Below are 21,850 nucleotides of genomic sequence, written 5' to 3' on the forward strand. Positions count from 1 at the left end.
AACTTTGGATATGTGACATATAATCCCTTTGACTATGGGTGCGTGAAGTTTCTGTGGCGTTAAGGCTAGAGTTAGAGAAGTGACACTTTTGGATCCAGAAGATCTGCCTTGTTTGTGGCACCTTGAGTAGGATCGTGAAGGAGAGTGGATTGCTTAGAGCTTCATCTTCTGCTACAGTGAGAAACCTAGAGCTGGCTTGATGAGAGGACACGAGTCATCTCAACATGGTGGATTACTCAGTAGAGGAGGTTAACTTGATGAGAGAACATTAGTTAATCACTTACAGCTGCCATTGAAGGAATCAAAAGGTTATTGAAGAAGACATTAAGAAAAGTTAATCCTAAAATACAAAGCATCTCCGAAGCCTCAACCATTCTATCACCATTGAATTCTCGTTTAATCAGTAACGTTTCATTTAATTAATTATTTTATGCATTTTTCCGTGACAAACTATATTTTCTATCCACCTAACTAAGATCTGCAAGGTGTCCACTGCTTGCGCAAACCAACAATCCTCGTGGGATCGACCTTGACTCACCTCAGGTATTACCTGGACGACCCAGTATACTTGCCGGTCTATCTGTGCAAATTCTGCGGAGCCAGTTTCGTGCACCAGTTGACATTCGTTAATCTTGTCTTTCTTAATGTTTAGGCCTTTAAAATTGTCAAATTAATTTCACTTTTATCCTACTCAATGTCTTGATATGTTTGTGATAAATAAAACTTATTAGAACGAAGGATAAATGGATAAGAAAAGATAGGTGGAGAAAATACGCAGCGGAAACATAAAAGGATAGATAAGGGATTTTCCTACTAGACCTCTAAGAAACCTATTCTTAGCAACCTAGGTCATTGGAAGTATTTTCCTACTAGACCTCTAAGAAACTTGTTCTTAGCAACCTAGGTCACCAAAAGGGTTTTCCCTACTAGAACTTCAAAGAACATGTCCTTGACAACCTAGATCAGAGGGATAAAAACTGAAAGAAGACCACCACGCAGATCACCTTAGTGTTGGATCCTTTAATCTTCTTCATGCAACAAGTGAAGTAAATCACTCACCTCACTTAATCACACTAAAAACGTGCATAAAGCAACTAAAATTTTTATTTTTATTCATCAAAAGTTGTTTAAATTGTCTCACCAAGGGTGTTTAAATAGGCCCCTAACAAACTAACTAAAAGATAAGATAAGATAACTTAATTTAAATCTCCTAAAAATAAGATAACTAATTTAAATCAGATTTAATCTTATTAGATTAGATCAGATTTGATTTAAATTTAAAATCCCTAAAAATACTACTAAGAAAATCAAATCTTTCAACAAACTCTAGCAACAAAATAAACTAAAATAAATGCTTAAAAATTCAAAATTTAATAATAAATTATGCCTTCCACTGAATTTGAAAAGTATTATTGGGCTTCTTTCTATCCTGACTTAGCTTAATGGGCCTTATGAGTTGTCACCATTTCAGCACCACTATTTTTGAGACGAACTCTTGGTCTCCTTATGTCCAAGACCGGCATGGTATGATTCTTCTAGTATTCAGATCTTTGAATGTGACGAGATTACCATTTTGTCCCTTAGCTCTAAAATGACGAAAATGCATTCTTGAACACGTGTCAGTTTGTTTAAGTTGTTTAAGGTTTAGGAGGCATGAATGGCTTGGGAAAAGGGAAGGAAAGCAAGCAAAAATAGATAATTCATGAAGAATTTCCAAAGCTGCAAATCGTATGTACGCATCATCTCCAAATCGTGCGTATACATCATGCATGCGTTTGCATCATAAGCAGCATGTGCCTCACTTAAAATGGCACATGACTCGCGATTTCTAACCTATTTTGGGCCCAATCCAACTCATTTCTGATGTATTTGAAGCAAGCATTGAGGGAGAACATACCAAGTAGTCTTATGTTTTAGTTTTTAGCATGTTTTACTGAATTATAGAGAGAGAAGCTCTACCCTCTCTCTATAATTTTTAGGATTTTTATTTTGATTCTCTCTTGTTTTAGTTTTAATCTTGTTTTAGCTTAGTTTTATTTACATTTTCTTGTTTTACTATCTTAGTTTACTAGGATTCTCTTGTTAGTTTCTTGTTTTTGCAAGTTTACAAACTCTTGTTGAATTTATGTTTTTTTATGAATGAATTTGATGTTTTATGCTTTATTATTACTTACTTGAGTTGATGTCATTACATTCTTGAATTGAGTAGTTGTAGTTTTTATTATTCTTGCAATTTATGATGCTTCAATTTTATGCACACCAAGTGTTTAATAAAATATTTATATTAGTTATAGAGTAAAATTTTCATTATTGGCTTCGGTTGGGAATGTGGATGAAATTGAGTCATTAATGTTCAAGTTGATTGATAATTTAGAGATGTTAATTAACCTTATTTCTGCTAATGCTAATCTTTTACTATTTCAGTTAGTAAGTTAGTTAGGACTTGTGGATTAGGATTAGTTAAATCTAATTGACTTTCCTCAATTTGCAAAGGTTGATGAATTATATTTTCTCTTTGTAATTATCATGTTGTGGTTAGTGACAAAGATAGTAATCCTTAACCTTCAACCCTTGCCAAGATCTTTTAGCACTTGACCTCTCCTTTTCCTTCTTAGTTAATTGTCTTAATTACTTTTAGTTTAATTTCTTTTAACATTTAGTTATTACATGATCTTTAATTTCTTTCTATTTAAATAATCCTCCTTTTTCTTATAGCCAACAATTGATCACTCAATTGTGATTCCTAAGGAGAACGACGAGATTTAACTTCCGGTTATTGATTTGAAATTGTGACACCTTTTACTAAACTTTGAAGAGTTTTAAATTCCAGTTTAAAGCTACGACGAATCTTGACCTTTAAACTTGTAAATTTTCTAAAATGATGTTTAGCGCTCGTCACTGTGTTCGAAATGGGAAAATGGCCGAAGTGGCGTGCCTCATTAATATTTCAAATTACTATCAGAACAATCCAACTGTAAGACACGTTCCGTAAATGAAATTAAGCGTTTCACTATGGTTGCTTACCATCGGAAAATTTGACGGCAAGATGTGCACCTAGTTAATTATTTTTCGCACTACTTGATACCATTGTATTTTCTTACGGAAAACCAAAATTGATGATAAAATTTTTCAGGAACGATTTTTTTGCTCTTATCATCAAATTTCTGTTAATAAATTCGATGGTAATATCCTTCATTTAATTAGTTTATGGATAAATCCAATCGTATTGTGTGTATTTTTCGTGGAGAAAGAATATGTTTATGATTGTACTACTATTGTAGAAATAGCTAGATAAAAACTATACATCAGGATATAATAATACAAATAATTGTTATATTTGTCTAAAGTTTTGGTGTCTATTTTGTTTAAAAAAAGGTTAAAATTTATATTTTATTTAAAAGATATAAAGATAAATACTTTTTAAATACTTAACATTAATTGAAAAGATAAATTCATTAATTTTGACACCAAAACAAAAGTAAAAGTAGCCAATGGTACATATATGTTGGGCTCTTGTAGTCCTGTACAACCAAAAACAACTCATGTTTGTCTTGTACTACCACGATAATCATCAATAATCTAGAAATTACTTCTCATTGATATTTGATATTATTCCAGTGGGCATTTAAACAGACTTGGTATCCCTCTTACAACTGACATAGTGCGTGGAATTGTTTTATAAGTTTGATTCAAGAGTGCACGTTGGACCTCAACCGGGTTGGCATTGGAATTATAAGTCCAGCAGCACTTATAATGCTAGAGATGGTTGCCTTTGGCTTTTGAGATGTTCTTACGATTGGAATGAACATATAACAAAATATGATCAAATTGAGATGACCTTATCAATTTTAAAATAAAAATATCCACTCTCTTGAATCATTTTAATTAAGATATTATATTTAAACACTAGCAAAAAGAAAGAAAGTGACCGCCCCTATATGTTGGAAAGTTGATTCGCATAACATCAAGTATAATATTACTAATTATGGGATGATGATCCCCACATATAGGATTAATTAAGTCTAAAATGAAAGAAAAGAAAATTTATATCCACTAGAGCATAATTTTCATAGAGCATGATAGTGTTGAACGACCAAAACCGAGGCTGAAGTTGAGACCAGTTCTGGAGAGGTCAATAAGTTGCAGAGTGGCCCCAATTCTGGACACTCGCATTTCACATTGTTCAAAGTCACCGCCACGTGTCCTTTGGGCACCCTACCAACCACAAACAAGTTGCATCCTCTGCTGTACTCTCCAACCACCTCAATTATCTCACCGAGGCTTTTCGCAACTCTCTCTTCAAACTTTACGGATGAGCTCTTCTTTGCTTTGACCTCAGAAAGCAGCATCTCGTCCGTTGATGATGATGACCATGATGCGTTGTCGTTTATATCTACGACACTGACAATGGCTCCAACATCCTCGGACCTTACTATCATGTGCACTATGGTGAGGTTGATACCAGGATGCTCTGCCATTCTCAAAGCATAAGTAAGCGCCTCTTGATCATCGTTGCCTCCAAAGAATAGCATCGTCATCGAAGATGAAACATTACTTGCTGCCACGTGGGTGGTCCCACCAAGCCCCCGGTCCACCAAGATCCCTACAGAACAGGGTGCATGCTCGAGAACTCTCTTATTCACCCACCTGAATTCACTTCTTGTTGTTTCCCATGTTCCATCAACCCTTTGGTGCTTGTGAAATGGCAGAATTACCATTGCAACCCTCTTGCTCTCAGCACAAGCGCATATGTCATCGTGAATGTTGGGGATGGATGAGATTGCAGTCATGGGGCGAATCGACACTCTGCTTAGCTGCTCCAAAGCCTCAAATGCAATCACTATTTGATTCGCATCAGAATGGCTGTTGTTATGGCAGCCTTTGTTCCAAAAGGGTAGGCCATTCTTTCTGGTTTTGTGGACCATCAATATAGCAGAAGGCCTCTCAGTGAGCTCCATGAGATGCAATGCATATATGCAAAGGCCTTCCCTTTTTTCAGTTCCGCGCGAGGCTTCAATCAGATTTAGCATTGAAGGGATGTTCCTTGTGCTGTGGAAACACACCATGAGTCGCAGTTGAGTGTCCGCGTTTTTCCTCTTAACTGTTCTGTATTTGTAGTCAGCTTTTGCCATTCTCTTGGCCGGTTTATAAACTGCCATTACCAAAGGCGTCGTGATGAATGTTGTGAAGATAGCCATCAGCACCATAATTGCAAATGTTTGGTCATTTAATACCTACAAAGTAATTAAAAAGAGTAATAATATCATGTGCAAAACTTAATCAAACGCAACGTTGAGGGTTAAACAAATTAAACATTTTTGTTAAAATAAAAACTCACGTATAGTTACTAGATGAAAATAACTACTAAGTTCATAAAAAAATAAATACGTCTAAATTTGCAACTTTTTTTGTTAATTTAAATTTACCTTCCTATCTTTACCAATGTTGAGCACGATGAGCTCCACCAAGCCCTTAGTATTCATGAGAAAGCCGAGAGCCAATGATTCTTGAAAAGCTACCCTACAAAAGGAGGAGACAACAATGGTACCAACAATCTTACCGAAGCAAGCATTGAATATAACCAAAAGAAGGAGCCCCCAGGACTTAAGGCCACGAATGGTGGCTACATTTGTCTTGAGTCCGCTGGACACAAAGTACAATGGAAGGAAGAGACCAGAGACAAGATCCTCAACCTTCTCAACAAGAGCAGCCGCAAAAGGGCCTTCCTTGGGAAGAACAACTCCAACGACAAAAGCCCCAAATAGAGCATGGATTCCAATGGTGTCAGTGACAAAACCAGCTGCCAAGACCGTTGCCAAAGTGGCACAGACGTAGGACTCGTTGACGGCTTCGCCTTCAGAGCAGCGCCGACACATCCATCTAAAAATGGGAGGAAGAACAAGTGCACAACAGATTACAAAGCCGCATCCGGACAAGAGGACCCAAACGGAGACAAGTGGAGAAGAGTTAGATCCAGAGAGCGCAATGGCAAGGGCGAGAAGAATCCACGCTGCCACGTCATTAACAGCCGCTGCTGACATGGCCATCCGTCCAACCTCAGTGGTAAGCAGCCTCAACTCAGCCAAGATGCGTGCCAGGACGGGGAAGGCGGTGATGGAGAGTGCGACTCCCATGAACACAAAGAAAGGTGCTTTATCGACTCCCTGCGAGATTGTTGCTCGAAGTGCGAAAGATGTCCCGATTCCCAAGACGAAGGGGAATGTGATCCCTGCAAGGGCAATGGCAAGAGCTTTCTTTCCTGTTTTGTTAAGGAGGGACTTTGTGTCGAGCTCGAGTCCTATCAAGAACATGAAGAAAAGTAAGCCAATGTTGGCCAAAGTGTCCAAGACCGTTAGGCTCTTGGATGGGAAGACCACGTTTAGAAAGGCAGTACTGCGTCCCAGAACTGATGGACCAAGCAATATTCCACCCACAATTTCTGCAATCACGCGAGGTTGCCTTAGTGGCTTGAAAAGGAATGCTAGGAGGCGAGTGAGAAGAACCACCATGCAGATTTGTAAGATTGCAAGAGGGAGTGCGTAGTCAAGCGGATTGTCTCCCTGAAACACCCCATTCGACGTCGCTTTCATGCCTGCCGGACATCCTGTACTATTTGAACCCATTGCTAATATTCCTTGCTTAACTTTTCAATTACTGCACCAGAGAGAATAAATACAAGTGTATAAGTTTGTTTTTAAAAAATTAATCAAAACAAAATTATATCTTTTTTAGATACGTATCTAATTATTTATCAAAATAAATCTTTATCTTTTCGTTAACAAAAAAAAATAGAATAATATTCGGTTCCATCCAACCTAATGAATTTGAGAAAGTTAAATTTAAACCAACTAATGATTTAATCGAAGATTATCTGAAATTATCCAATCTATTAAACACTTTTAAAATATTTAAATATTCTGTATTTAAATATTTTTTATTTAATTTAAAAATCTTATTTATATATTAAAAATTAATTACAAAATTAATTATTGATTTATTATATATTTATGTATAAAGATATATTTTATATAAATATTTGATTTAATGAGTTTTTTTATATCTAATATGATTGTTGATTCAAATATATAGAGGTAGAAATTTGGGAATATTTTCTACGAAGACTATGCAACCAACACGAAAGCAACGTATATTTCTTTGAACGGTCTAAATGATCGGCCAAATTTTCAACAATAAGCTTAGCTTCATTTCCATAAGTAAATGTATTAATAGTTCACGCAAATATGGTTGGAGTGGGACGGGGAGAAGAATAAGTTCACACAAATATGGTTGGACTGGAAGAACAAGAGAGGTGTTCAAAAGTAAATTGATCTAGAGAAAAAGGCAATTTACTAAAATAAATAATTTAGCTTTAAATTTTGTTAAAATATATATTTTATAAAATAAATATCAAAATATATATTTTTTAAACTTTATAAATCGTGACACTAGACTCATAATTTACAAATAAACGTAAATCATTATAGGAATCTCATAGATTACATTCGAAACCAAACTGTACATAAAAATGTCGTAATTTGTGTGTGAATTGCAAACGTCCATAAACGTTGAGTATTTTCGCTTTTGTATCTCCATTTTTTTTCTTTACATCACCATGCATTATACTCCTTGCATTAGCCCCAATGTATTATTTGATTCTCCGATCATCCTCTCCAATTCTTAGGTTATTCAACTTTCTCTTTTTTATATATATTGTTGACTTTTTTAGCGACCTTTTTTATTATTTTGTTTTAATTTTATCAAAAAATCAATTATTTTGGGCCTATAATGTTGTGTTTATTTATTTAATTTTGTTTTTTTCGACCATGACTTTTCTAACTATTAGCTCATTTCATTGGCTAAGTTCTCTGTCATTTGATCAAGGGAATCTTAATGATGCTTCTGATTCTTACTTCAAGTTTAAGAATAATTTATTTTTATATAATATCAAATATGAAATAAATTACAATAGTAAAATAATTAATTACATTTATATAGATCAACCATTAAAAAATAAGACTAGTAATTTAATCTATTATTCACCATAATTCTTTTAATTCAGGTAGTATGTACTCAGTACTAAATAAAAAAAATTTAACAAATATACTTTTTCAATCCTAAATTTTAGAACTAAATTGATTATAAATTCGACAAATGTATTTCATATTTGACATTATATAAAAATTAATTGTTAACTTAATAAAAAAATTAAATAACTAAAAACGTCCATTTCTCTCTTTTTGGGAACATCTAAGCTTATTATTGTTTAAATAGGAATATTCAATATGATCATTCCTTATCCATTCTAATATTCTAATGGAAGTCATTTCAGTCTCCAATTCGCAGGCACCATGACTGAAATGATGTGCAATTTTAGTTTGTATTTAAATAAATAAGAGAAAATTTCACTCCCCTCTCATGCGAGATGCTAAAATGACATTCCCCTCTCTTCTATTTTATAAATGTACATTTTAGCATCTCGCAAAAGAGGAGAATGAAATTTTCTCAATAAATAATCATTTTATTTTATTTATTTATATAAAAAAACAAAAATCACACATTGGTCGTCAAGTTTCCACTGATGAGATGTCGAACATAAGTAAAGCACTGAAACAGGTGAAAATTATGCTAAAGTTGAAGGTCGAAGTTGAAAAAATGTTCAACTAAAAGCAAAAAAACACATATACACATTAGAGGGATTCCATTAGGAAATTTTATACAAATTTACATTCTACATTTCATGAGCAATTAAACCTCCACTGTTAAGGTTAGGAGCTCTGTCTATTTGTATAGATTGATTTTATTACTTTTTATATTTTAATTTATATTTTGGATTTATATTTAAGAATTGTTTTCATTCTTTATCTTATGAATTTGGGTGGAACGGAAGTATAACCCTCTTTCTATTTGAGTTCTTGTATAACTTGGAAAAGCTCTATACTTGAACAACAGTTTGAAAACATATTATCCTAAATTCTAATTATCTGGATTTAACGGGATATGTGACATATAATCCTTTTATTCTTTGGGTAATTAGAGTTTTTGTGGCATGCAAACTGGAATTTGATCATGTACTCTTTAATTGGAATTAATTGAGCAAGAAATTGGCAGTTAATGAATTTTAGAGGAGACTAGGAAGGTCTAAGGAATTAGGATCTAGTCACATATAGTTTGCCATAAATTAAATCCTACATAATTAAAATAATTAGTAAGAAAAGTTAATCCAAAAAAATAGATAACTCTGAAGTCTTAATTGTTTTCCCATATTTTATTTTTAACTTAATTACTTGCATACCTGCCTTATAATATTTTCAACTTAACTTTTTAAACATCTCAATATCAAAACCAATTTCTACTTGCCTAACTAAGCCAATCAATCAATCATTGTTGCTTGATCCATCAATCCTCGTGGGATCGACCCTTACTCACGTAAGGTATTACTTGGTACGACCCGGTACACTTGCCGGTAAGTTTGTGAGTTGTAAAATACCGCACCAAGTTTTTGGCGCGGTTTCTAGCCATTTTACATATCAACATAAACCGCAGCAGGGGTGTAGCGGTTTATGAACGTTTGCAATTCACACACAAACCGCGACACCCCTACCGCGGATTATGTGCATATTGGCTTTGAATGTAATCTGCGAGACCCCTATACCAGTTTACATTCATTTGTAAACCGTGAGTCCTGTTGCGGTTCATATAGTTTATGGAAAAAATGTATTTTAATATCCATTTTGCAAGATATGTATTCTAATAAAATTGAAAGCCAAAATATTTATTTTGGTAAATTGCCCTAAAAAAAATTATTAATTTAATTCAATCTAAACCAAAAAACCAACAAAATATATACTAATATAGATTTAATTAGATTTTATTTTTGATAAATTTACTAAATTTTAGATTAACTTATCAAAATTGATTTAGTCCAAATTAAGTCACATACTGCAATATAATATTATTATTTTATTGTCAAATTTAATATTTTATTTATTTTAAATGATAAAAATTTAAATAAAATTAAATTAATTAAAAGATAAAATAAAATTAATATAATTCAAATTACAGTAAATTATATACTTTAAATTGAATTAACTTTTGTTGAAATCCATTTAAATCGTAGCTTAAACAAACTCACCTGAAAAAAGTGTTTGCACTTAATTTTAACAGCAATGTCAACAAATATTATCCCACACAGTTATAATAATGATAAAAATTTGTATGCAACTTGTTATGTGGGTAACCTGAGACGAGTGGATTGAGCTTGAAGAATTGGCCTAAACATCAATAGAAAGGGGCCTCCGACTTGGTTTACGCTTGGAGCCGCCGTCCGAGTTGAGTGTATGAAAGAATGGGAGGTGGTACCTGCAAAGACACTCCGATGCCTAAGTTAGCAAAGGGGTAAGTAGATTTTTAGAGTATTGGAAGTTAGTTTTACTTGAGTATGTCAGTGTATTTAAAGTAGTGATCCAATAACCACGGTTGGAGTAGTTCCACTTCTGAAGGTGGATAAAATCTCCTTTATTTTAGGGTTGTTGAGATATTGCTTCTGCAAGTGGATGAGAGATTTTAGGGGGCAGTTACTTATTTGAATAAGTGCTATCTACCAACAAATCTCGAGCTCGACCTCTTTGGGGAGGGGCTTACGTAGAGCCTGACTTCTTTCGTAGAGGTCGGGTGAGTGGTGAAGGCCAACATTTGGTTGGGCCTTTTTTGCTTACTTGGGCTTGTACCATAATGTTTGGACCAGGGTATGAACAGTGCCCCTACTCGAGTCCGATCTCTTTGCTTATGAGTTGGATTCGAGTATTAATTTGAGCCTCGGGTTTGTTCAAGTCGGAATCCGACGTGATTTTAGTTTGAAATCGACGTGATTTCAAATTTCTCAACCGTCGTGTCTAATCAAACGTCGCACACGTGGGAGCAGTTACATTGGTAACGACGTGTTTCTTTAATGATTGCGTCGTTTTACCATTGTGTCCCTGGCATGTTATAAATACTTTCCCTCTTCTTTTCTTTGTTTTCTTTCGTCTTCTCTTCGATGTCTCTTACCTACACTCTCACTCTTTCTCATTCAAAAAATCCTTTTGGTTTCTTCGTTCTTGGGTTCTTTGTTGCTTCTCCGCGACCACTTCTTTTTTATTCTACAGGAAAGGTTGGTTTTTCTTTCCTTTTTCTGTATATTTGTGTAGTACTTTCCTTATTTCTGTTCAATGCGCTTTGGAGATTTTCATGCTTTTACTACCCCTTAATTTTTAATGTGAGGCTTTAGGAATTTTTGCATGTTTATTAGATGTCGTTGCTGGGTCTTTTTCTTGTTTAGTTTTGGAAGAGACTTCCTTGTCTTTGGGGCCCTGTTTTTGATGATTTTATTTTTCTTTGTAGGTCTTATCACTTTTCTACTTCTTTATCGGAAAAAATGTCTTCCTGTATTCTTGAGACCTTTTTGAAATGGGTATATGATTCTGTGCTCATTGAGAAACCTTTAGTAGACACCGACTTCATTACCGAACTTCGCACCCATCATAGGATTTGTAGTTTAGAGGCTGATGAGCCTAAGTACAAGTTAGTGGCCCCGGGTTCTGAAGGCCGGGTTTGTTGCGGGAGGATTGCCGATTCTGACCCCCACTTTTTCTTTATGTATGATTGCCTTTTCACCCGTCTGGGGGTTTCTTTTCCTTTTTCTGAGTTTGAAATGGACGTTTTGTCCCACAGCCGAGTTGCTCCTACCCAACTTCACCCCAACTCTTGGGATTTTATGAGAATCTACCAATTTGTCAGTCAGGAGCTCGATTTTCCAATCTCTTTGAGAATCTTTTTCTACCTCTTCCATTTGACTAAGCCTTTTAGTGCTTCCAATAAACAAAACAAATAGCAGTGGGTGTCTTTTCGAGCCATTCAACATTGGAAAGTTTTTTTTCCATCTTTGACGAATCCTTCCATGATTTTAAAAACTTTTTCTTCAAGGTCCAAGCTGTAGAGGTCCACCATCTTTTTTTTTAACTGAGAATAGTCAGCTCCGATTTTCTCTATACTGGTCAGAGGCCTCCCATGTTGAAAAATATAGCTTGGATGATTTGAATGAGGTAAAGGAGGCCATTGTTGGATTTTTCCGAGAGGCTTGGAGGAGAACTCCCAACCTGGATACTAAAAAATTTCTTCTTGGCTCTCCGAGTTTTATCCAATCCGAGCTAGGTAGTTTTGTTTCTTTGTAGCTTATTTTTGACGAGTTCTGACCTATATCTTGCTTTCCTCAAATTAGTTTTTTATTTTTCTTTTCAAAAATGGTGAAAAGAGGGTCCAATGCTGCCTACCAAAAAGTTCAAGAGGCAAAAAGAAAGGCTCGTGCCCGAGCTATTGCTGCGAAGATCGGAGCTTCTGGCACTCCTCCTCCTCGAGATTCGGGTTTGGGGTCCTCCTCCTCTCGCCCTATCCTAGTAATTCCTATTCATACTTCTTCTCTTCCTCCTCCTGCTCCTGTCCTCCTCCCTCCCCCGCCGTTCAATACTCTGTTGAGCCTGAAAAAAAAAGAAACAAAAAACCTCAGAGACTGATTCTTTTATTGCTGAGGAGGCCAACTTCGATGGTCCAAAGTTTGCAAGGAAGCACATCCTTTCGTCTAGTCAAATTTCTATGGATGATGCTTCCTTACGTAACCATCTTCAGATCCTTGCTTAGGGGAGAATTCGGACAGCTGGAGTCTATACGACCCTTCTTGATATGCTGGACAAGACTCCCTTGAGCTTTCTTCAAAAAACTAAAGGACCTTTAGGGGAGAATTGTTCAATATCAGGAGGAGGAAAAGAGGCTGCAGGAGGAGAACTCTTGGTTCAAAGAGGAGGTTGCTTGGTTCCAGGACAGGGAGAAAAAGCTAATGTCCCAATGTGCATTGGCTGAGGGGATGAAAGAGAAGGCAGAGCAAAATTATGCCAGGGTCTTTTCGGAGAACATTGACTTACAAAAGCAGCTGGAGCTAAATCGGGAGGCCTATTAGGACTTGGAGAATTTTATAGTAGAGAGCTCGGAGAAGGCTTTTAGGGTGTTCAAGGAATAAGTCGAAGTTATCGCTCCTGGCTTAGACCTTTCCCCTCTCCATCCCGACAAGATCGTTATTGATGGAGCCATTGTCTCCCCTCCTTGCCCTGAAACAGACTCTGAGCTGAAGACTCGTGGTCAGCGCATTGTTGAGTCTCCTATTCGTGAGGAGCAATAGGAGGGATTCCTACCGAGTTCTTCTGAGATTCTGACTTCTGTCCTTGAAGAGACCTTTCCGACTCCTATAGCAGATCCGACTCCCATTCCCCTTGATGACTCCAATCTTCCATCCAAGTAATTTCAGCTATTTAGGGCCTGGCTTGTGGGTCCTTTTTGAACAATTATTTTTTATGCATTTGTTGGTGATCTTTGACATTTTGACCTTTACTTGGGTCATTAACAAAAAATTACTTTGTTTTATTGGTCCTTTTTGAATAAGGGCCTTTTAACAAAATATCTCGATTATGCATGCTTGTAGGTGTTTTGATGCTTTATCTCTTAAGGTTTTTTGCGAAAAATCCTTTGCTTTTTCATGTGAAAAATTTTCGTGATGTTGGCTGTTTTGTATTAAGTTTCGGCAATTACTGCCAAAAAACTCTTTTAAAGACTTGAGGGAGCCTTCGTTTCTATCCTTGAGGGGTTTTCTTATCTCTTTTGTATTTCTTACATATTCAATTTTTCCTTATCGAATTATTTTCGTAACTTAGGTTATTTTTGCGATGCATTTCGATTTGTATCGGATTTTCTAACTAGGGAGTCGCTTGTTCCTGAGTTATTATGATCGTCTTTTGTAACCTCTTTACACCGACTTGTACCTCATCGTTTTATCCTACCGACCACCTAGGTCGGTCATGGGATTTTTACGTTTTTTCGAGCTTAAATCGGTGCATTTCGTAGAGTAATAATGGTAATAAGGAAATTATAAAGAGATAGAGTAAAATCTTTATTGATTGATGAAGGTAGCCTTTATAAAAGTTAAATTAGCTACTAAGGGATTTTAGTACTATTAACTTTAGTCCCCACTTTGATGCCTCGTTAAAACCCCCTTCAGAAAAACCCTATTTGGAAAAAACCATGAAGTTGGGAAAAAGAGTACATTAGGAAGTGGAGTTCGCTTTTAGCTATAATACCTCCTCATGTTGCAAGCATGCCATGATATGGGGAGCTCGGCTCCACTCAAGTCGGATACCTTGTAATACCCGTTTCTGAGGACTTCACTTATCTTATATGGCTCTTTCCAATTAGCAGCAAATTTTCCCTCACCCGACTTGTTAACACCGATATCATTCCTGATCAGGACCAAGTCGTCTGAGGCAAAGCTTCTTTGAATGACTTTCTTGTTATATCTGTTTGTCATCCTTTGCTTTAGCGCTACTTCCCTTATTTGGGCCTGTTCTCGGACTTTAGGGAGTAGTTCGAGCTCTTTTTTATGCACTCTGATATTTCCGACCTCATCATAAAATCTTACCATTGGACTTTGCTCGTTGATTTCGACCGGTATCATGGCTTCTATGCCATAAGCAAGTCGGAATGGTGTTTCTCCTGTGGTAGATTGAGGTGTAGTCCGATATGCTCATAATACTTGAGGGAGTTCTTCAGCCCAAGCCCCCTTTACATCTTGTAATCTTTTCTTTAATCTAGCCAGTATGACTTTGTTGGCTGCCTCAGCTTCCCCATTTGCTTGTGGGTGTTCAACTGAGGTGAACTGATGCTTGATCTTCATACTGGCTACCAAGTTTCTGAATATAGAGTCGATGAACTGGGTACCATTATCCGTGGTGATGGAATGGGAAATTCCATACCTGGTAATGATATTCTTGTAGAGGAACTTCTGACTTCTCTGAGCCGTGATGGTGGCCAATGGTTCTGTTTCGATCCACTTCATGAAGTAGTCTACTCCCACTATAAGGTACTTTACTTGTCTAGGCGCTTGGGAAAAAGGTCCGAGTAGATCTAATCCCTATTTTGCAAAAGACCATGGAGAAGTTATGCTGATGAGTTACGCAGGGGGAGCGACATGGAATTTAGAATGCATTTGGCATGGTTGACACTTCTTTACAAACTCAGTGGCATCCTTCTGCAAGATCGGCCAATAGAACCTGGCTCAGACGACTTTCCTGGCCAATGACCTTGCTCCAAGATGCTTCCCGCAGATACCATTGTGGACCTCCTCTAAAACATCTGTTGTCTTTGAGGTCGGGATGCATTTCAACAATGGTGTGGATATTCCTCTTTTATAGAGGATATTTTTCACCAAGGTATAGTTTTGTGCCTCCCTCTGGATTTTCTTGGCCTCTTTTTCTCCTCGGCCAGGATGTCGAATTTTATGTATTCGATTAGTGGGTTCATCCACCCGAGGTCCAAGGCGGAAACTAAGGCGGTCAAACGGGCTAGCCCGGCCCATTTAGGCCCAGCCCGTTAAGTCCATGGGTTAAATGGGCTAGCTTGTTTAAGTCCGCTTTATTCGCGGGCCAGAATTTTCTAGCTCGGACCGTTTATGGTCAGCTCGATGGGTTAAATGGGCCAGCCTGTTTATCATTTAATTTAATTTTTTAAAAAATATTTTGACAAAAAATATCATTTTTTAGGTCAAAGACTATTAAAAATAATATTTTTTTAGTTGATGGGTCGGGGTTTCGGGTCGGATCGGGAGAAATATCAGCTAAAAGTACTGCTTTTTTTGAAAAAATGTAAAAAAATAAACGGGCCACCCATTTAGCCCGCGGGCTAGCCCCTTTAACCCGAAACTTAAACGGGCTTAATTTTAGAGGCAAAGTCTGCCCATTTAAATCTGTAAACGGACTGGCCCAATGGGTTTAGCCCATTTTGATGGCCCTACCAAAAACCTCTATGACATTTTATTTGAGCTCTGTCTTCGTGACAAAAGGTTCTTGGATAGTTTCTGGATCAGGCTTCTATTATTCCCCCTGGCTTGGTACTTGCTAACTTGGAGAGGGCATCTACTCTGCTGTTGAGATCTCGAGTTATATGTCTCACCTCAGTCTCCGAAAACTGCCTAAGATACTCCAAAGTTTTGTCTAAGTATATTTTCATGTTGGGATTTTTAGCCTGATATTTTCCATTGATTTGAGAAGTCACCACTTGAGAGTCACTGAAGACCACTACTTTGGTTGCACCGACCTCTTCTGCTAGCTTCAACCTAGCAATCAAGGCTTCATATTCCGCCTGATTATTGTAGGCCGAGAACTCAAATTTCAGGGGGACTTCTATTTGAGTTCCCTCTTGGTTGACAAGTATTATGCCTGCACCGCTTCCGATTTTGTTGGAAGAACCATCCACATACAATTCCCAAGTTGTGGAGGCCTCCTCTTGATCCTTTGCATATTCTACCACAAAACCGGTCAGGCATTGGGCTTTAATCGCCGTCCGAGTTTCATACCTTAAGTCAAACTCGGATAGTTTTATAGCCCATTGAACCATTCTGCCCGCAATGTCTGTTTTTTGAAGAATTTGCTACATGGGCTGGTTCGTTCGAACTTTTATTGTACGAGCTTGAAAATAAAGTCGTAGCCTTCGAGACGCCGCTATTAAGGCATACGCAAACTTCTTGAGTTTTTGGTACATTAACTCGGGGCCTTGTAGAACTTTCCTGGTAAAGTATACAAGATGTTGCCCGACCTCGTCTTCCCATATTAGTGCTGATGCCACAGCCTTTTCGGCTACGGATAAATACAAGACGAGTTCTTTCCTAACTTTATGTCAGGTCAGAATGGGAGGTTGGCTTAAAAACCTTTTGAACTCCTGAAAGGCTTCTTCGCACTCGGGAGTCCATTCGAATTGGCATCCTTTTCTTAGTAGAGAGAAAAGTGGTAAGAATCTCAGTGTTGATCCTGCCAGAAGCCTGGAGAGAGCTGCAAGTCAGCCGTTCAGCTGTTGGACCTCCCTTAAACAAGTCGGACTTTTCATTTCCAGGACTGCTCTACACTTGTCGGGGTTAGCTTCAATTCCCCTTTGTGTTAGTATAAATCCTAAAAATTTTCCAGCCTCCACTGCAAGGGTGCACTTTGCCAGATTTAATCTCATTTCATGCGCCCCTATGGTGTTGAAGACTTGCAAAAGGTCGGTCAAGAGGTCGGCCTCATCCTTGGTTTTTATTAACGTCGTCTATGTAAACCTCCATTAAATTCCCATGGTGAGGTGCAAGCACCTTGTTCATCAGCTTTTGGTATGTGGCTCCTGCATTCTTTAACCCAAAGGGCATGACCACATAGCAATAATTTGCCCTAGGCGTGATGAAAGATGTTTTTTCTTTATCCAGTTTGTTCATCGGGATTTGATTATATCCCGAGTACGCATCCATGAATGACAAGTATTGTTATCCCGAGCTGGAATCTACTAGGGTATCAATATTTGAAAGAGGATATGGATCTTTTGGACATGCCTTATTCAAGATGGTGTAATCAATGCACATCCTCCATTTGCCATTCTGTTTCTTGACTAGCACCACATTTGCCAGCCAAGCTGGATATTTGACCTCTCTGGTGAAGCCGGCTTCTAGGAGGGCTTGTATTTGTTTTTTGACCACTTGAGCTTGTTCAGGACTGAGCTTTCATCTTCTCTATTGTACAGGTCAGGATCCTGGGTATACTGATAGATTGTATGCCATGAGCCCGAGATCTATTCTGGACATGTCGGAAGCTTTCTAGGCGAAGAGGTTGGAATTCTATTGTAGGAGCCTTTTCAGTTTCTGCTTCAAGTCTTCTTTCAAATTGGCTTTTATGTTTGTATTTTTTCCATTCTCTTGCCCGATTTGCACTTGTTCATCCTTCCCTCCGGGTTGTGGTCATAATTCTTCTTTAGCTTGGATTCCTCCGAGTTCAATGGTATTAACCTCCTTGCCTTTACCTCTTAAGTTTAGGCCTTCATTGTAGCATTTTCTCGCCAGCTTCTGATCTCCCATGATGGTTGCTATTTCCTCCAGTGTTGAAAATTTCATGCAAAGGTGGAGGTGGATACCACTGCTCCAAGTTGATTTAGGATCGTTCTACCTATTAAGGCATTGTAGGCCGAGCCCACATCAATGACTATGAAGTCGATGCTTAGAGTTTTGGATTTCATCCCCTTTCCAAAAGTTGTATGTAGGGGTATGAATTCCAGTGGTTTTATCGGTGTGTCCCCCAATCCATAAAGGGTATTAGGGTATGCCCTTAACCCCTTTTCATCGAACCCCAACTTGTCAAATGCTGGTTTGAACGGGATGTCTGTCGAGCTCCCCTAATCCACCAGGGTTCTATGTAGATGGACATTGGCGAGAATCATGGTAATTACCACCGAATCGTCGTGTCCGGGAACAATACCCTTCTCATCTTCTTTAGTGAAAGAGATGGTTGGGAGGTCAGGCAGTTCGCCCCCGACCTGGTAGACTTCTTTCAGATGTCTCTTACGAGATGACTTTGTGAGACCTCCTCCAGCAAACCCTCCAGAGATCATATGTATATGTTGCTCCAGGATCCGTGGTGGATCTCTCCGATCTTCTTCATCTCGCTTCCTTTTCCCATGAATGTCCGACCTTTCCATGAGATATCTATCAAGCCGGCCTTCTCGAGCCAGCTTTTCTATCACATTTTTTAAGTCGTAACAATCATTTGTCGAGTAACCATACAGTTTGTGGTATTCACAGTATTTGCTATGACTTCCCCCTTTCTTATTCTTGATGGGCCGAGGGGGAGATAGCTTTTCAGCATGATAAATTTTCCTGTAGATATTGACCAGAAAAACTCGCAGAGGAGTATAAGAGTGATATCTCATGGGCCTCTTAGACCTGACTTCTTCTTTTTTCTTGGGCTCCCTCTCCTTCTCTTTTGATGGGTGAGAGTGCCCAGGTCGCCAGCTTGATTCTCATAACCTGGCATTTTCCTCCATGCTGATGTACTTTTCAACTTTCTTATACATCACTTCAAGAAATCGGATGTCTTTTGTACATGGACTGGGAGAACGGGCCTTTTCGAAGTCTGTTTACTAGATCCATAATCACTGCTTTTGTAGGCAGATCTTGAATTTCTAGGCACGCCTTGTTGAACCTTTCCATGTAGTCTTTCAGGGGGTTCTCTGATCTCCTGTTTTACTCTCAGGAGACTCGGCGCGTGCTTGACTTTGTCCTTTTGAATTGAAAATTGCATAAGAAACTTACGCAAGAGGTCGTCGAAACTGGTGACCGACCTTGGGGGGAGGCTATCAAACCACTTCATTGCCGCCTTTGTCAAAGTCGTTGGAAAGGCTTTACAGTGGGTAGCATCAGAGGCGTCGGCTAAGTACATCCGACTTTTGAAGTTGCTCAGGTGATGCTTTGGGTCAGTGGTCCCGCGTATAGATCCATGTCAGGGCTTTTGAAGTTCCTTGGAACTTTTACCCTCATGATATCTTCACTAAACGGATCTTCTCCCCCCAATGGGGTATCTTCTCGGTCAGTGCGAGAGCCCCTTCCTCGGAGATTGGATTCCAATCTTAAGAGCTTTTCTTCAAGCTCCTTTCGCCGCTCGACCTCTCTCCTTAGGTTTCTCTCTACTTCTCATTGTCGCTCTAGTTCTTGCTCCAACTGCTCCAGCCGTCCTTGGTGGCCGTGCAGCAATCCCATGAGATCGGCAGCATGATGTTGTCCCTCTTTTCCCAGTTCGTGTACCTCTGAGGAGATTCCCCTTGGATCTTTCACACCTAAGGGACCTTCTCGATGCTGACCATCTGCTCCTTGCAGAGATATTATAGCTCTGTCATTGTTGACTGCATCTTGCTGTTCTTGCTTAGATTCTGATGTAGTGTGTTCGTCCTCGTTCTGGTCGTCCGCCATTATAGGGTGATCTCTCAGGTCCTTAGCAATGGCGCCAATGTTACGTGTGTAACCTGAGACGAGCGGATTGGACTTGAGGAACTGGCCCAAACGTCAATGGAAAGGGGCCTCCAACTTGGTTTACGCCTGGGAGCCGTCGTTTGAGTTGAGTGTATGAAAGAATTCGGGGCGGTACCTGCAAAGACACTCCGATGCCTAAGTTAGCAAAGGGGTAACCAGGTTTTTAGAGTATTGGAACATAGTTTTACCTAAGTATGTCAGTATATTTATAGCGGTGATCCAATAACCATCGTTGAAATAGTTCCACTTCTGAAGGTGGATAACTGCCTTTTTATTTTAGGGTTGTTGAGATATTGCTTCTAGAAGTGGATGAGAGATTTTAAGAGGCAGTTACTTATTTAAATAAGTGTTATTTGCCAGCTTATCTCGAGTTTGGCCTCTTTAAAAAGCGGCTTACGTAGAGTCCGACTTTTTCGTAGAGATCAGATGAGTAGTGAAAGTCAACTTTTAAGTTGGATTTTTTTATTTATTTGACCGGAACTATAATATTTAGACTAGGATATGAACACAATTATTTTTATGTTTTATTTTATAATTAAATAATATTAGATAATAATTTAGTGAATGCAATGATTTTTAACTACAAATTTTTATGCGAAGAGAAGTAAGTGAAACGTTTCCAGTCTTTTAATTGTAACTAAATTGAATTAGTACTCCGGTTATCAAATCAGAACGCCATCAACATCTTTGTGACTTCGTCAAATTGATGACGCAGGTTGTACGTGTTGAAAACTCAAAGTCAGGCTCAAAACTTTTGGTAAAAGGCAACCATGTAATTTGTCTTGCCACATTTCAAAGCAAGTATATGCTTAAATATTCGGTAGTAATTATCTAAATCAGATTTCAACCATTTTAAAGGTAGATATTTTAATTTTAGGAGAAATTAATATACATATTAATTTTTACAGTTTTATTCTACTAGACAAAATAGTTTTCAGTTTTATTTTTAATAGAATAATGATTTAAATTAATTTTTAAAAATTTTAAAAATTAATATTTTAATCTTAAAAATTTAATACACAGATTATGTTTAAATATTTTTTCTGTCATATATAACAGTCTTTCGTCTATTTTATTTTTATTATATGTTAATTTTATTATTATTAATTTAATTTTATGCAGGTAAACAATAATACGAATATATTAATACATTTTTTTAGTAGAAACAAATAAGATGGAGAATAATGATTTGAAATTTAAATAATTAATANTTATTGTGTAATTAATAATAATAATATTTTTATTTTTTTTTAGACGAAAATTTGTTATGTCTGATAAAAGAATATTGATGATTAATTTGTATATTATTTTTTTTAAAATTAAAATGTCTGTTTTTAAAATTTTTGAAATTATCTAAATTATTATTCTATCAAAAAATAAATTAAAAATAAAATTTTGAGAATATTTTTGTATATTAATTTTTTTAAGACTAAAATATTTATTTTTAAAATTTTTAAAAATTGATTGAATCAATATTTAAATATATTGAAATTAAAATAAAATAAAATAAAATAAAAACCTTAGTGCTCGTTAAAATATTATCTCTTAATGATTATCTTGCTTAAATTTATATTTAGACCTTTCAATATATATAATATTAAAAGATTTTATTTTATTTTTAAAATACCTTTCTGTAAAAAATAAAAATGATAACGTTTAAAAGATTTGTTTTTTATTCTTATTCTAATAATCCTATTTTTGCTAAAAAAGATTTATCTAGACATTTTGAAGCTAAGACGTTTATGAGAAAGAAAGAGGCTTGATGTTGAGATGTAGTTACGTACGTACTTACGTGGCTTATGATGAGCTTGTGTCTTTCCAGTATTCCACTACATAATTAAATATATGATAAAAATTTACTTATAAAATTATTTTTATATAAAAATAATAGTTAAAAAAATTATTAAATAATAATTTAATTAAATTTATTAAATTAATTTTAAATATTTATTTTAC

At 36.8% G+C, this 21,850-nt stretch overlaps 1 protein-coding gene across 2 annotated transcripts in view; it reads right to left on the reverse strand.

Annotated features, from left to right (window-relative positions):
- Positions 1 to 3,846: 3,846 nt before the first annotated feature.
- LOC107479804 (cation/H(+) antiporter 18-like) overlaps positions 3,847 to 21,850 on the reverse strand; it is an 18,716-nt gene continuing 712 nt past the window's right edge. Inside the window, exons 2-4 of one of the 2 annotated variants that reach the window (XM_021138597.2) lie at positions 10,239 to 10,359; positions 5,427 to 6,654; positions 3,847 to 5,234 (exon numbers count right to left, since the gene is read on the reverse strand). In XM_021138597.2, coding sequence (XP_020994256.1) covers positions 4,068 to 5,234; positions 5,427 to 6,623 — 2,364 coding nt within the window. In that variant the 5' untranslated portion in view covers positions 6,624 to 6,654; positions 10,239 to 10,359 and the 3' untranslated portion in view covers positions 3,847 to 4,067. The remainder of the gene's footprint in view (positions 5,235 to 5,426; positions 6,655 to 10,238; positions 10,360 to 21,850) is intronic. The other variant, XM_016099905.3, reaches the window with a different exon arrangement.

The sequence above is a fragment of the Arachis duranensis genome, chromosome 3 (assembly GCF_000817695.3).
Source record: "Arachis duranensis cultivar V14167 chromosome 3, aradu.V14167.gnm2.J7QH, whole genome shotgun sequence".
NCBI lineage: Eukaryota > Viridiplantae > Streptophyta > Magnoliopsida > Fabales > Fabaceae > Arachis > Arachis duranensis.